We start from the raw sequence: 17,500 nt of genomic DNA, 5'->3' as shown, positions 1-17,500 counted from the left end.
CACAGTTTCAAGCCGTTTAGTATCACTTTGGTCGGCGGTAAGGTATGGGTCACAAACGTGGACATTGTGAAAACCAGATAAAATTCCAGGAGTCTTTTAGTAAAGTATCAGATAAGGTATGGTTCAGATCGTGGACAATTAAGAAAGTGACCCAAAACAGGTGCATTTGAAAAGCCTAGAAGAATATTATAGGTCATCAGATGGGAAAAGAAAATAACAATTGAAAAGTTTTTTTGATGGTATCGGAAGACTCGGCTTTATCATTATTATAATATTACGCATAAAATGCGTAATATTGTACGATTCTTACACTCTTGCTTTTTGGAATCAGTACGCGTTCTAACCGCTGCACGAGCTTGAGAGTGTGCGTGGGAACAAAGTTCTAATTCCAAAACACAAGAGTGTAAGAAATGTTTTATTCTACCCCTCAATCAATTCCGATTTTGTCATCTTTGAATTAAAGAAATGTTTAACAGTATTTAAATAATTCTACTTTTTCAATGTAACATTTTTTTGGAGAAATTTAACGATTTATAATTTGACGTCACAAATATTATATGATTATAAATATAATAAACATGATATCATTACGCGTTACTATTAATTTAGGGAGAGGAGCAGAATAAAAGCAAAAATATAATCTATCATTTCAAAACGGTGAACAGTGCAAAAAAATGTGATTTAAACCCGTTAACTGTCGTATTTTGGAAAAACACAGTTTTACAAAATTTGGCCAGAAAACTCGTCCTTCAAATATTAACCGATTTATATGGCCCTTATCTTGGCAAAAAAAACCTAACCTGGGACCTTGTGAGGTTTCAGGTTTGAGAGTTTTTGGGGAGATGAGGGCCATTTAAATTGACCGATATTCGAAGATCGAGTTTTCTGGCCAAATTTTTATACATTTGTTTTTCAACTTGGTTTGTTAAAGTTCAAGTGACAAGAGAAATGTAAGATTTTGGTTTTTCAAGCAAGACACTTTGAGTTTTTTTTTTTTAATGAACTTATAGACAATCGTTTTAAAATCGCTTTTCCTTAATTCCAGCATAATTATTTCTTAAGTTGGGTAGTTAGATTGCTTATGGGAATAATTCATAGTCCCTTATAAACTTCTTTGCTTTACCTTATTTGTTTACGCCAGATAGAATAGGGGGGCAAATGTGTGATGTCAAAAAACTGGTTCCAATCACATTGGAAGTGTAAAACCACTCTGGTGTAATTGATTTGGTTTCAAAGTGATGGCATCTTATTTTCTAGTCTAAGTAATATGCTGGACGTAAGTCGTAAATAAAAATCATCCATCCTCGCTCTTTTACATCCGTAATCCTAAGAATCTGCCTATGCATCTTGCTACTAAATTATTCATGCCTCCTTATTATTCAAGATACAAAAATTAATATAACAGCTTCAAAAAAGAACAACATTTTTTGAAGCTGTTATATTCATTTTTGTTCATTACTTTTACAGTCACAGCTTCTGGCAGCCGAGTATCACTTTGACTATTCTTCAATATGTAACCTACTCATTATTAGTATTTAGAAGGACCTGTTACTTACAGAACCAGAAGAGAAGATGATGTGACCTCACGACTTCTCTTCTCTATTGCAGACATTGAAATCATAATCTCTCTGGTTGTCATTTTGCATTGTGAACCATCTTATTGCTATTTATGCGTCAAAGAATCAACGATCTGAAAATGTTTTTATGACTCGTTACTAAATTATCTAAATCAAATTATTATAATTCTATTTGTTAGGTATTATGTGCGCCAACCGGGTGGAGGAAGGTGACGAAAGTCTGTCTTTGGGTCAAAGGTTACTAAAGGAGCCGATTTGGATTGGTCTCATTGTCATACTCAGCGTCCTCCTCACGTTCGGCGTGTCCTACATCATCAGGCGGAAATGTGGCAAGTACTTCCGGTGCTGTGACATCAAGAAACCCAGAAGTGAGTAACAAAAAAATAGATTCATCATCATCATAGCTTGTCGCTCTAACACCGAATCCAATCCACAGCATCTGTGGAGCAAACTCTTAGGTCATGGTCAGTGGACTCATCTTGGCATTCTCTAAGGATGTGTGTGCTCCATCGTCTGATCCGGGCATCCACATGTACACAAGCTAGTCTCAGCCAGCCCCCACTTTTTCATGCTTCCAGATGTTCTCCCAAATAGATTTAAAATACGAGATACACCTCAAGCATTATTTTTTTTCTCTATTGAACACTTCTTTTTACTAAGATGGAGGTGGGGGGGGGGGGCGATAGCTCAGTTGATAGAGCACTTGCTTCACAAGCAAATATCGAGATCGATCCCAGGTGAAGACCAGATTTATTCTGTGTCCCCTATCCATCCAACAGTGTTTAGGTAGCTTGGTCGTTTAGATCTGACGGGAAAATACTATGAGATGGACTAGCATCCTATTAAAAAGGTAGCAAGCAATTGCCATTATTCATTTCACGCTATAGAAACTCCAGCTCTATGGGCCTAATGGATCTGAAGGACTCCTTTTTTTTCTAGTTACTACAATTACATGTACAGTAAAGACTTGGATACTTGGTTAATTTAAGTATAATTTCTATTCAATGATTTGTCCAAGAGAGAAAATTTATAATTTCGTGCTTTTGAATCGTTCCACGTTTCACTAACATTTTGGCATCTAGTTTACCCCGACGTAATACTAGTTGAGAAGGAAATGGGGGGGGGGGCATATCAGCAGTCAAACTTATAATAGCTAAAATGTTGCGTTATTCTGTATATTTCTTGTCAAGCACATAAACAAGCACATGTTAACTATTCATTCCTCCAACCACAGTCGACGATAACATCTTGAATGCCGACGGCACCATCGCCCTCAACTCGTTTCCCCTGAGAAGATACAACAGACCATCGTTTGTGTCATTGCGGAAGTCCTCCGTGACTGCCTTTCCGGGGACTCATACCGTTACCATCAAGGTAAGTACCAAAACCTCAACTGCTAATAGGTAGATTACCCCCAGGTTGTTGTCTTTGTTTAGATAGTGAACCAGACTTGTAACAAAGGGAATACGATCATTCTTGTTAAAAGTAGATAGATAACCCCCATAGTGCTATGTCTCTTGTCTTACATACTACATTTGTAAGAAAGAGAATACGATAGTTCTAGATAAAAACAAATTATTGTTTCAACGCGACAAAGGAAGATACCAGTCGGATGTGATTGTTTATCAAAATGTTCCAGATTATTTAGTATTCTTACTATCAAAAAGCTTAGATTTTGGTTGGTTTAGGAACATTGTGCAGGGGTAGAATTATTGCAACCACAAGATAGAAAAAGGTGTATATAAAACAATCTGATAACTCTAAAATAAATTAAACTTTGTTAAACTCATTGGGTATGATTAAATCGCATTGATGCGGTATATGTACGTTCATATTTATTATTTTATTCGTTAGTAGGGGGAATTAGGTCCAAAAAAACCCTTGAATTGTGCAAACAGGGTTGAAAGCATGAAAACTACATATGTTGTAGAATACGAAAAACCCTATAATTTATGATATAGAACCACTCTGAGAGATCAGTATTAGTTGAGATACAAGGTTTTTAAGATGAGAAAATTTTGAAATGGACGACAATAATCTCTTTCATTTTTATTATGTAAACATTCAAGGCAAGCCAACCAAAGGTTGTTTTACGTCATCTTTTGGTTTCCCATTGGTGACTATTTTTAGCGTCTAAGCGGATGTTTTCCTTTCCCTTTACTTTCGATTCACGAACCATACAAATTATTTAATCGTAAATATTATTCAATTTCACGTCTAGCGAGCAATATTCTATAATATGAGATTTTTTCTGCATCTGATTTAATAAGTATAATCAATTGCTCTAAAACGGACGGGCAGACGGGAAGACGAGCAGAGGGTAGACAAAACAGACTAGCAGAACACAGCTCAATAAATGCCGATAACCGGTGTTGACAAAGGACAGTGCTCCTCTCCCCTCCTCCTGTTTTCTTTCTTTCCAAAAATACTGCTATAATCATTTTACGTGAGTTAAAACCTATTTCGGTCAAACTTGATGACAGTAAAGAGTCAGCATACCACTTACATTGCTATAATTATCATCATTATCATCATCATCAACCACCATGATGCTGTATTGTGGCAAGTTATTTACTTTACGTTATTTATCGCAAAGGGACAATGGGAGAATGTTCTATTTGTACTGTTGTGTCCTTATGTAAGGCACTGCACACATTTTGCCTGCTGATGATGGGTCAACAACAGAAAGAACGAAAGAAAAAAAAAAAAGAGAGAGAGAGAGAGAGAGAGAGAGAGAGGAGAGAGAGAGAGTAATGAAAGAATATTGCATATGCCTAATAAAGGAATGCATGATTTCAGATACACATACAATAGCAAAAAGAACTGCTCCCAGAGAATGGGACAAGTGTTTGATATGCCAACAAGATAACACAGACCGTTTATAATGTCCCTCTAAGTCGAGGAGGTATGACAAAGGGCAAGGCTATGAAACTCTTTTTGAAGATTTAACACAATTCGTATCTATTTTTTTAATTCATCAGAAAGAAATGAGATTATTGAAAGCTTAAAACAAAATGATGCTAAGTGGCATAAGTATTGTCGTGTAAATTTTAATGCCAACAAAATTAGGGGATTAGAATTAAAGAAATCTAAAAGAATTGCCCTACAAGAATTCCAAACTTTGTCATTTGACTTGGAGGAGTCACCGAATGAATATATATCGCAAACCACGAGAATAATGAGACAACGTTCAAAATTAGAGATTGGCTATAATAAACAAACGTGCTTTTATGTAAAAAACATGGAATCGGGAGTACTCCATTCTGTAATGACAACAGATATGGAAGAAAATATTCGTGAAATAGCGTTATCTATAAAAGATTCTGATATGTTGTCATTAATTGCCGGAGAAGATTTAGTCGCTCAGGAGGCACACTCCCGCCCTATACCATATAATTTGTCATGCACGTTACTTAAAAAAAACAAGCTTGAAAAGATGTCACTGCTGATGATAATCATGATGTCACAGTTCTTGAAAGCAGTCGAGCTTTTGCTAACATTATATCTTTTATAGAAGAGAACCCTGCAACAAATGTGACGATCGACATGAACCACTGTGGAGCTTATTTCTAGAATTGTCAACAGTGTCCCAAAAATTAATCAAATGTTCATGTAAGAGAGAATTTATCGGCACCTGATGCAAGTGTTTAAGGTCCGGTTTGCCTTGCACGGACTTGTGTGGATGCGGGGTGTGTGTGTGTGGGGGGGGGGGGGGTGTTAGGTCAGTACAGTAATGAGTAAAATTCTCTCTCTCTCTCTCTCTCTCTCTCTCTCTCTCTCTCTCTCTCTCTCTCTCTCTCTCTCTCTCTCTCTCTCTCTCTCCCGCTCACTCCCTCTCCCGCTTTTATCTATTAGTTACAACATGAAATAACCATCAGTTAGCTACCGTAAATGGTTACCGGTGTATTTAAAGTTTTAGAACGCACATTGTATTGTCGTTGTTATTTCTTCGGATAAGTAATGCTATATAGGAAAAAATAAAAGTGCTAAAAACGCACTGTTATGATAAATTGCCAGAGTGGTTCTATATCAGGTGTTATTTATACGGGTCATAGCTACCTATATGCCAATTTTCAGCATTTCAACCCCAATGTGCACGGTTTTAGCCTAATTTTCCGTAATACAATGAATATGAAGAAAAAATATATTTTTACGCAGTTATTTCCCTTGTTTAATATAGCTGTAATAGGTAAAATCTAAGGCCTTAAACCGATACGTTATGATTGATTGCCAGAGTGGTTCTATATCAGATGTTTTTTCTATGGGTCTTAGCAACCTGTATGCAAATTTTCATGCTTTCAACCCGAATTTGCACGGTTTTAGCCTAATTCCCCCTACTACGTGTCATGTTTTTGTCTTAAGCCCAGTTCACCGTATTATTTCTGTCTTGATAAAAACGATACGCAAAACTTTAAATTCAAACGTCAAAAATCCGAATTATCATAACTCAGTAACGCACTTAGATTTTCTTTCCATTATGCTTGAAATAATTTTGATAGCAATACTGTAACCACTTGGTTGCAATAATTTACAATTGCTTATAGAATTGTTGCTTTACACTTGTTTATGAATTGTTGACTTCCGATAAAATAAAATAAACTGTAACTTCTTTTAAATACAACAACTGGATTTGGGGAATCTTGTCACATTTATGAAGAACATGATAAGATCATTGTGATGAAAAAATTAAAATATCCACTTTTTAACCCCTGACAATATCCCAGCAATCTCATTCCTGTCAAATTTTATTAAAAGTCAAACACGTTCTTGCTTAGTATTGAATGCCATCCAGGTAAAAACGTTATCATCATCATATTACATCTCTTCTTTCATACATACCTCTTTACCTCTTCAGACTGACACAGACAGTGATGCCGCCCTGTCGCCCACTCCAACCCCATCAGGAAAAGAAAACGGAGAGGCAGCCGCCAGATTCTTCGCTTCCTATAAAAATGCGGATAAAAACCCAATTGCCACTCCCCTCACCACCGACTTCACACGAACCACTGACACATCTCTCTCTCAAGAGGTCGGTGACGCATCGGTCGGCGCCATGGTTGGGGGTCGACTTCTATTTGATCTTCACATTCGTGAGAACAAAGCTAAAGCTAGAGAAGATTCCACAGCTATGGGAAGAACGACCTCCCTCATGACCCATTCAAGGCATCAGGAACAGTCCAGGGGGGACAGAATGAAAAGATCACATAGTACGGGTCCGTTTTTAGTGCGGCAAGAGACTCAGTATGATGAGTTTGCTGTCAGTAACCCTCATCACATTTATCCCCACGTCATCGTAGAGAAACGTGACTCAGATACGCTGACAAATGGCATTAGTAGAAAAATAAATATTAATGACCTTGAAGACGAACTATCTCTCAGAGAGATCAAAGTCACTGTTCCTGTATCTCAAATCAATGACAACGGGAGGCAAACATATGCAAATTCTTCAGGGGCACGTGTTATTGAAGTTAATCTTGACGGAGAAAGCGAAGGCCATGAAACTACCATTCAGGTAACTCCAGATCTAGACGATGAAAATATTCCATCAAAACGTTCAAGGTCACCGCGTTTAAAAAGTCACAAGCGTGTGGTGTCACTGGGGGACGAGGAAACGCTTTCTAGGGAAATTGAAAAACTCATGAAATATCGAAACTTCATAAAAGAGTGGAAAACGCGGACGAAAAATAGTTATAGCATCGCCTCTTCTTCTTTATCACTGAATGATGAATTCGAAGGTCAATTGAATAACAGGCATTCATTAGATTCAGATAATTCGAAAAAATCTTCCAAATATGTTAAGAAAAGGAATCGTATCTTGGAGTACCCCTTGCGACGCACAAGGACCGTCGATGATGTAGGGATGGTCACCAATGTAGATGTGACCAAAAAGAGAGAAAAATATTCTAAGAAATTGAATCATTCTTCAGAAAGTTTGGACGATCCAAATTTTATGAAACGCCACCACCATCACAACCATTATCACAATCAGCAACAATCTACTCATAGACGTGATGGATATCGGGCTCGTAAACACAGCTCATATCATTCGTCTTGGGATATTCCCGAATATCCGGATGATAAGCCGATAGATGACGTAGAATTCTACCGGCGATTCAGACGTAAGTACGACTGGACAGGTGTTAACAGCGTGGACGGAGCCACGGGAATTGGTTATTGGTCTCACTCCAATAAAGACAGAATGACTTCATCAACTTCTGATCCTTCATTTTTGGTTTATAACAAGTCAGACACCAGTCATGGACCTCCATCTAGACAGTCCACACGCACGCATAGTAGACAACGCAAGGCAAAACGGTCTAGACACTCGTCATCGAGATCAGCTAGAAGTTCTCGTCACTCCCAAGCCGTTCACGAATCTAGTTCTGAGAGCGACACCACAATCCTCGCTAATCGGAAAAATGGCTACTCTAATATCCGTCTACCTCACCACGGAATTCTCAGCGTTACACACGAGACCAGCTCAAAGCCGAAATCCAAAGTAAAAACTCAGTCATCACATTCTGGACACAAACCTGATACTTCAAAGACTTCTGAAAAGGTAACTATAGTTTCGGAAGTAGAAAAACCAGATGTGTTCAGTACAGTGTTCAGCCAAGAGATTGAAATTGATGACTTTTCTCCTGTAGAAGATAATATAGACTTAGAAACGTTAAAGTCTAATTCCAAAAGCAAAGACACCATATTGTCTACCTCATTGCCACATCTATACATCAACGATAAACTAAATCACAGTTCTATTTCTTCCAATCAATATCTATCAGTAAATCTCTCTTCCGACGTGTCTCACTCACACACCGACTCAGAAATTGATTACAAAAGTAAGCAACTTCGAAAATCCTCTGACAACTCCGCCCAAATTTTATCTCAAAACACAAATAATGAGTGCAGCTACTTTCATCAAGCATCACAACAAGTTATCGACGACCGATTAGAAAAAAAATCACGCCATTCCAATCAAAATAACCCAAACTCACCATCTAGCTGTAAAGTAATTGTTTACAATTCAAATGGGAAGGAATCGGAGAAGACAAGACCTGCAATAGTCAACACCCGCCATCTTCTAACTCGAAAGCACAGCTCTTTAGACCTGATGGAACCTCATTCTAAACATATCAACTCGACCATCAGATCAGCCGCATCTCTGCAAGAGCTGTCGTCTACAGGCACCAAAGAGCAACAACAAATTGTCATTACACTTTCTCCATCATATCAGTCTAATAGTCGTAGAGGGAGTATAACGAACATGCCCTTCGTAACGAGAAAGGATTCAGACAAACGCACAACGCGAACACCACAGACTCCTACAAATTCTTTAAGCATTGGTGTTGAAAGTGTAGACAACTTAGATGTAAATAGTGATATAGAAAGACACGGCCACTTGAATGCTGGTTTTAACACTTATCGAAAAGCTCCAAAATACAAAGAGGGCTCAGGGAGAATAAACCACGATGACAAAAAGGACACGAGCCTATATTTATCAGTCACGGATACCGACTCTGCTATGAGCTCTGCGCCTAGTCACAATTCAACGCCTACGGGAAGAAAGGGAAAGATGTTGAGTGCTGAGAAGTCGTATTCTTACGAGACAAAAGTGAAAGATTCAGCTTACGAAACGAAGCAGAGCTCCCTGGAAGCTGACGCCTATCTGGAATCAAAAGGATTAAAGACCAAAGCACCAGTAAGGTAACTCGTTTTAAATTTTACAGGGGAATTTTGAGATTTTGCGTCTGATATTGTCTTAGTGCCTTAGTTTGTGACTAGTATCCCAATTTGGTTCTATGTGTCTATTGATGCTATGCGTTTAGGTAAATTACTCATAACATCCGCAAGCCGGATTTATATACAAACATACAAAACTGTGTGTAATCGTGAATGTTTTTAAAAATTCTGATTGATATATTTAAAGAGAAATAATTACCAAAAGTAGTGTCTAAAAACAATTTTTAAAAGACCTGAGTGACGTTAATTTTGCTCATTTTTTACGGAAATATCGGACATAGCTTTAATTCTTGAAGTGTTCCAATAATTCTCATTTGTATACATTATAGTCTTATAGGAATGAATAGATACCACTCAATTGTTACCTAAAAAAGGCCAAATAATATATCAAATTGTCCATCAAAATATTTTTGGGGTTCATAATTGCATTCGTCCTAGTATCAGGGTACTTAAACAGTGAAATAATCTTTAACGTACCACAACTAATTAATTGTTATTGATTTTAACCAGTATTCAACTTTTTAATGAAAAAAACAATCACTGTATCGTGCGTAAAAGGGATTGTCCTGTTCAGATTTTATCATGCAAGGCAACGATAAATAACTACAAATTAAGTAAATTATATCCTGGCAATACACTCGGCCACCCCCCCCCCCCCCTACCTTAACCCTCTCCTTACCAACTACAGGAAAACGTCACATGCAATGAACGTTTTTGTTAATAATAAAAATCTTGTACATCACAATATTTTTGAAAAAGTCATTGTTTCGTACAGCTCGTTATCCTACACAAAAACTCTATATTAGTAGGAACTTATATCTCTTCAGTTGGAGTGTTAAAAAATCAAGTTTTCCTGAAATTGGACGGTAAGTTCAAGCGTGACACAAATAGGAAAACCTTTGGTCCGATGGCGAGTGCACTACCACAGAACCACACATCGCACAATGGGAAGAACTTGCATTGATATGACATAACAGCTTCGAAAAATAATGAAATACCAACACTGAACGTTTCGGACTCAAAATTCTTCTTTAGTCAATAACAAACAAAAGTAATAGCATTGATACACCACTTAATTCCAGACAGACGGTCGTTCATTACTTTTTACGGTACACACATTCCATTAGCAGCTTAGTAACACTTGACTGGTAGGAACTGTGCTTTGAATGAAATATGGTCGCTCCGTTAATAAGCAAAGTACCGTACTAAAAATAAAAAAAAATTAAAAATAAAAAAATAATAAAAATAAAAATAACAAAAAAAAAACAAAACAAAAAAAAATCAAAAAAAAAAATTTAAAAAAAATAATAAAATAATAAAAAAAAAAAATATATATATATATATGTATGTATATATATATATATATATATATATATATATATATATATATATATATATATATATATATAATATATATTTATGAGTGTTGGTGGGTACTTGTAGGTACGAAAGTGCTCGATAATGGTGGTTAGAGCTAATATATAATGTAAATTTTCACTCACATTTTTTGCCGAGACGACTCGTTTCTGTGTTATTTCCTTTAATTCACACTTCTTCAGTCGGCATAATCCATTCTGTCATGTCCGTAGAAAACTCCAAAATATATATATATTGGCAAGAGTATTTTTACTTCAAATATAGATTAATTAAGACTATGTCAAACTTGCCAAAAGTCTAAAACCTAAATTTTTATGAAACAGAGCCAGACAAATGGGCTTTCTGGCTCTGTTTCATACACAACTTTTTAGATCCTTAAACTTAGAGAAAATATTACCCCTGTTTTGAAACATCTACATTGTTTGCCTCGAGAGGAGAGTTGAGTTAAAGATGGCCTGTATATTTCTCAAATGTATTTACGGCTTAGCATCACAATGATTCCTCATGTCAACGATTTAGCAAAGATTGCTGATTCAAAATTTGTTGTGAAATTAGAACAAGGCTACATATTATTAAATCTTAAAGAACCGTGCCGAGGACCGAATCCGACGGTACACCTAAAAGTCAAATGTTTTAAAATTTGATTTGACACCACCGACACAACATTAGTGGTGTTGTTTTTGTTTAATGAATAAAAACTGTGAACTGTTTAATTTTTAAATAATTAATTATATTTATTCGTTGTTAAATGATGACTGAATTCATCCCGGTGCTTGACCCAATGCAGCGCCAAAAATGTGGAATAAATATTCAATTTGTGCGGCTATGTAGTCTAGTGGTATGACACTCGCTTTAGGATCGGAAGGTCCTGGGTTCGAGTCTCGCGCTCGGCGCATAGTTGAGTCCTTGGAAAAGTCTCTTTACTCACATTCTCTCACCGTACTCAGGTGTAAAATGAGTACCTGGCCGTTAACAGCGTTGTCTTTGTCCGAAAAATTGTAATATCGCCTAACAGGCGTCATGTCCCGTCCTACATGTTAAATGCTGCTGTTGACCAGGGACCCCTTGTAAAGTTCTTTGAGCACATTTAGTGGATATTGCGCTATATAAAGCTCAATTTTTTTAAATTTCTTTTTCTTGCCAATAGGATTCAATAGCCTGATGTCACGTCAGCCCAGCAACTAGCATCCTGGTTCTAAACAAAGAGAATCTGTACTTTTTATTCTCTATGCTGGCTAGTACTTTTTCACACGTCATGTGATCAGAATGTATAACAGTCAAAACATGATCAGATTTATAATGTTTTTCTCCTCTGGATACACTTTTATGCTCGTAAGAGAAGTATTTCATATTATGGGCGTCCGCCATTGTTCCCATTGTTTAGAACCAGTTACTAAGTTACTATGCGTCATTACGAGGGAAGTGACGTCACGACTGTTGAAGCCTATTAAGTTTTAAAAAGACAAGTTGTTAGTTCAATGCACCATGCACTCTGCCATGTCTTTCAAGTTTGTTGTTACCGTCAGTCATTACATGATGTAATGACTTTTGTATTTTGAAAAAATGAGCATATATAGCAGGGCCAACTTCGGTCAATTGGTTACTAAGATAAAGAGAAAAGTACTTAATATACACAATCTAATCAACAAATAAAATTATCTTATTTTAAGGGGTGGTTTGGATCTAATTATTAGGAAAATCCTTCAAAAAACTGAATTTGAGATCTTGGTAAAATATTATATTTGATCATCTTAGAAATATTATTATTGAAGTCCAAATTCTTAAAGTAGACTATAAAGGCACGAAAAACACGGTCGAAAAGGGGAAAGGTAGTAAGAAAAGTGTGAAAAACGGAAAGCCATTTTCCTATTTTTTCAATATGTCATTTTTCTAGGGGGTATGGGATACTGTGTCAAACGTTTCTCTCAGAATCTATTCAATGAAATTGTCTGAAAATTTCCACAGTTATCACAGAGATAATGCAGTATGTCTCCATAGATATATTTTTATAAGGTGTGTGTATTTTGAATTTTCTATAATTCAAATTATAAATTTTTAACATCAATATTGTCATAACATTTTGATTCTCTACTTTGTAATGTTCTAATAAAAATTACATAAGCTAAATCCGTAAAATCTCTCTATGGTGACACAATGTTGATAAGATGGAAGAATATGGAGATCATTCCATCATAATTTTTGTGGCACGTTTGTCACAAGATTGTTTTTTTTATGCCTGACCCCCAAATTTGGTCGCAAAACGGGGATTAACACAGATAATTTATATTTTTCACCAAAAATGTTGTTTAACATATAATGACGATACAGAATGATTAAAACCGCCCAATATAGGTAATTAATTTTTTTTTAGAAAAGACCCAAACCGCTCCTTTACGAATTGCTTAATGCAATATTTTCAATATGTTACCTAATGTAAATAGAATACTAAAAGTCCATTATACGATTATTGCACTTATGCCTTTCGGAATTCAGACGTCTTCCAAACTGCTACACGAGCTAGCGAATGCGTGTTGAGAATAAAGATCGAATTCCGAAACGCAAGAGTATAAGAAATGTTTCCTTCTACCTCCCAATCGATTCCATTTTCGTCATCTTTGAATAAAAGATATTTTCAAAAAACACTTAAAAGATACTTCTCTTTTTTAGGAATCTATTTTTTTTAATTTAACGCTTTGTGACTTTACAAATCATTATTGTAAAGTTAATATCATTACGCGATACTCTTTCTGAGGAAAAATAATGTTTCTGTGTCTGAAGTTGTAAAAATATAGACGATTTAGATTAATATATTTCTCCTGACGAAGAGAAAAATACTTCATGAAATTGATCTAGTTGTGTCCTCTAGATCGACTATAAGTAAGTTGCCACATCATACATTAGTAAAGTTTTTTAATCATATAACTCTAGCTGTAGCGGAAGTTTGTAAAATATCGTTTTAGACTTGCCTCAATAAATACTAAAACGCTTAGAGCGGATTTTTTCTTCCAGTTTAGGCCGAAAATTACTTATTTGCAGGACAGATTGTTATGGTCTCATTGTTGTAAAGGAAGTACTTTCAAACAAACACAAAATGTTCTCCATAACGACAATGTTAAAAAGAGTCCATAATTGTGTCCGGTAATTCTGACCTGCAAAATGTTTACGGCGGTCTTAGCCCTCTAGAAATAAGCTATATAATAATAATAATAATAATTATTATTATATTATTATTATTATTATTATTATTATTATTATTATTATTATTATTATTATTATTATTATTATTATTATTATTATTATTATTATTATTATTATTATTATTATCATTATTATTATTATTATTATTATTATTTTATTATTATTGTTATTATTATTATTATTTTATTATAATTATTATTATTATTATTATTATATTATTATTATTATTATTATTATTATTGTTATATTATTATTATTATTGTTATCATTATTGTTGTTATTGTTATTATTTTATTATTATTAGTACCATCATCATCATCATCATCATCATCATCATCATCATCATCATCATCATCTTCATCATCATCATCATTATTATTATTATTATTATTATTATTATTATTATTATTATTATTATTATTATTATTATTATTATTATTATTATTATTATTATTGTTATCATTACACATAAGGAGAAAATACTTCACATACCTTTTATTATTATCATTATTAAAAATTATATTTCGGCATATTGAGCATATTATGGCAATTATTATTTTTGATAATTTCGAATTTAAACCACCAATGTTTGTTATAATGTAAGATCATTAAAAGTCTAGAATCCCAGATCCTGATCACTGGGTTTGACTTTTCCCGGGGTAGTATAGGTCCCTTTGAGTGTGAAGCAAGTACTCTACCAACTGGTCTATCGAAACCTACAAGAAAGGGTGAAGTAGATGCTCAAAAGTGAGTGGAAAGCAAAAATATGCAGAACTGTGATATGAACAGGGTGTCCATAAAGTCTGGGTACATGGTAATGGTACAAATTCCTCGTGTGTGTGTGTGTGTGTGTGTGAGAGAGAGAGAGAGAGAGAGAGAGAGAGTGTTTGTGTGTGTATGCGTGTGTGTGTGTTTGTGAGATAAGTGACAATTCGAGGTTCGAGGCTCGCTCTTGGTGGCGCAAAGTTTAATCAGTAGAAAGGGCACTTTACTTAATATATTTCTAACAGCACTCGGGTGTAAAATGGGTACCCGGTGAATAAAAGCGCTGATTTTGTCGGGAAACGTTCTCATTTGATCTCTGTTTACAAATGGAAAGTGTATTAGTGAATGACGAGAACGACAAAACGTATTATAAGGACATGAATAAAGCACTTAAAGCAGAAATCAAATTATTCCCACTTAACTTTTTTGTCCTTATCAATGCGCGGGTGAGGTAAACAACATTTACGAATGTGACCTAATAGATTTCAATAGTCTGATGTCACATCTCCCCAGCAACGAGCAACTTGGTTCTAAACAAAGAAAATCGGTACTTGTTATTCTTCATGCTGGCTAGAACTTTTTCACGTGTCATGTGATCAGAATGTATAAAAGTCAAAACATGATCAGATTTATAATGTTTTTCTCCTCTGGATACACTTTTATGCTCGTCGGAGAAGTATTTCATAAGGGTGTCCGCCATTGTTCGGATATTTTAGAATCAGTTGCTAAGTTACCATGCATCATTACGAGGGAAGTGACGTCACGACTGTTGAAGCCTATTATTCGAGCGAGAGCCAATCAGGATGTTGCACTTATTTTGCACCATTTAGTGGCACACATTTCACGCAGTGTGCCAGGGTTGCAAATTTGGCAGATTTTTTGCCAAAATCCTTTTTTGTGGCAGAAATTGAAGTCGTCTGGCAGAAAAATAAAGGTTTGGCAGTTTGGCAAATATTTGGCAGATTTTATTTTCCGAGGCCTAGGAATGAACGCTTTTACTTTTACAGCACTAACATTGTCTCAATTAATTCAGTCTGATGATTTAATTGTGCCAAAACTACAAAATAGGTCTACTCCACGTTTTCCATGGCAATTTTTATGTATTAGTGATTTTTTTAAAACTTGGGAAATTAAAAACAAAATTAATTATGACATCGGCCTTGCGAATTTTTGTTTAACAAAACTGATGAGTTTTCAAAGGGGATACTATAAATAGTACGGTTTGGCAGATTTTTGTGGTATTTGGCAGATTTTTAAAATCCAGTTGGCAGAATGCCTGAAAATAATCTGGCAACCCTGGCACAATATAATCAATAAAAGTGAGATACCAAGTGTGATGTGCTGTACAAATAACCGCTTAAAATAGCACAATATTGACATTTAAATCCATGAAAAAAATACTTCATTATAACAAAAAAATGTTTGAGAACTCGAATATTTAATATCGACAAAAGTTGACATTATGTAACGATTGTTATAAGAATAGAAAAAAATGTTGCGTAAGTTCAAGGTCTAAGTCCAATTCAGCTAGACTTATTTTATATTATAATTCATGTACTTGACTATAATAATTTCTTGTTTTTGTCTTCACAATTTCAGAGTAGAGGATCGACGTGTGACCCAGCGTCTCCACCAAGCAGCGGTCAAGTTGTTTATAATCCAGCAACGCGTGAAGAAGGCCCGACAGCATCTCAGTCGGGATTCGGCCATTCATACCATCTCCGAGGACGACCCATCTCTCGATGACATCATAGTCACAAAGTAATAATAATAGTATAAAGTATTATTCCCATTCTTATCTATTCATTTTTTCTTTGGTATTATTGTAAGAGGCTTCAAAATAGTCGTGACATCACTTCCCTCAACTTCTCAAAGTAAACATTTAAGTTGTTTCATCAGTGAAATGCATGACAAAAGACGACTATGACGCATGTTAACTTAGTAACTGGTTCTAAACTATCGGAACAATGGCAGACGCCCTTATGAAATATTTCTCCGATGAGCATAAAAGTGTATCCAGAGGAGAAAAACATTTTAAATCTGATCATGTTTTTTTTTTCTGGTGATCTACTTTATTTGTCCACACCATCGCAGTCCCTCTACCTTACTTTTATCATTATTTGGTACTTTCTGTGTAACTTAATAAGACGTATTTCATTTCTGGGCACTGTCTTGAGTCTTTTGTAGTGATGGAATATATAGGTTTGTGAATAACTTGAGCTTTAATAGTATGAAACAGTGTCAACTAAAATTTATACGCTCAAACCGCTTTACAAGGGAGCCCCCCCCCCCCCCCACCTCCCAAACCAACGGCAACACATAACATGTAGGCCGAGATATGCAGCTTATAAAGCGTCAGTCATTTTATATTACGCCATAGACATCGTTGTTACTGACCAGATACTCATTTTACAGAGTGAGTACAGTGAGGGAATGTGAGTAAAAAGAAATGCTTCAACTTTTACGCTGCCTACGTTGGAACTCGATCCAGGGACCTACAGGTTTGAAGGCTATGTGCGGCTATGTGGTCTTGTGGTATGACACTCGCTTTCGGATCGAAAGATCCTGGGTTCCAGCTTCGCCCTCGGCGCATAGTTGAGTCCTTGGAAAAGGCTCTTTACTCACATTCTCTCACCGTACTCAGGTGTAAAATAAGTACCTTGCCGTTAACAGCGTTGTCTTTGTCCGAAAAATTGTAATATCGCCTAACAGGCGTCATGTCCTGTCCTACATGTTAAATGTTGCTGTTGACCAGGGACCCCTTGTAAAGCGCTTTGAGCACATTTAGTGGATATTGCGCTATATAAAGCTCAATTTAATTTAATTTAAAGACCACAAACCTG

General features: G+C 35.7%; 1 protein-coding gene across 1 annotated transcript in view; it reads left to right on the top strand.

Moving 5' to 3' along the window:
* Positions 1-17,500, top strand: part of LOC144976815 (uncharacterized) — a 132,919-nt gene that overhangs the window by 108,968 nt on the left and 6,451 nt on the right. Inside the window, exons 20-23 of the mRNA XM_078921295.1 lie at positions 1,757-1,945; positions 2,812-2,951; positions 6,433-9,281; positions 16,257-16,418. Coding sequence (XP_078777421.1) covers positions 1,757-1,945; positions 2,812-2,951; positions 6,433-9,281; positions 16,257-16,418 — 3,340 coding nt within the window. The remainder of the gene's footprint in view (positions 1-1,756; positions 1,946-2,811; positions 2,952-6,432; positions 9,282-16,256; positions 16,419-17,500) is intronic.

Source organism: Berghia stephanieae, chromosome 7 (genome assembly GCF_034508935.2).
Source record: "Berghia stephanieae isolate SIO BIC M18660-M18661 chromosome 7, UCSD_Bste_1.3, whole genome shotgun sequence".
Taxonomy (NCBI): Eukaryota; Metazoa; Mollusca; class Gastropoda; order Nudibranchia; family Aeolidiidae; genus Berghia; species Berghia stephanieae.
The sequence above is the reverse complement of the archived record's forward strand: the minus strand, read 5'-3'. Positions and strand labels throughout refer to the sequence as shown.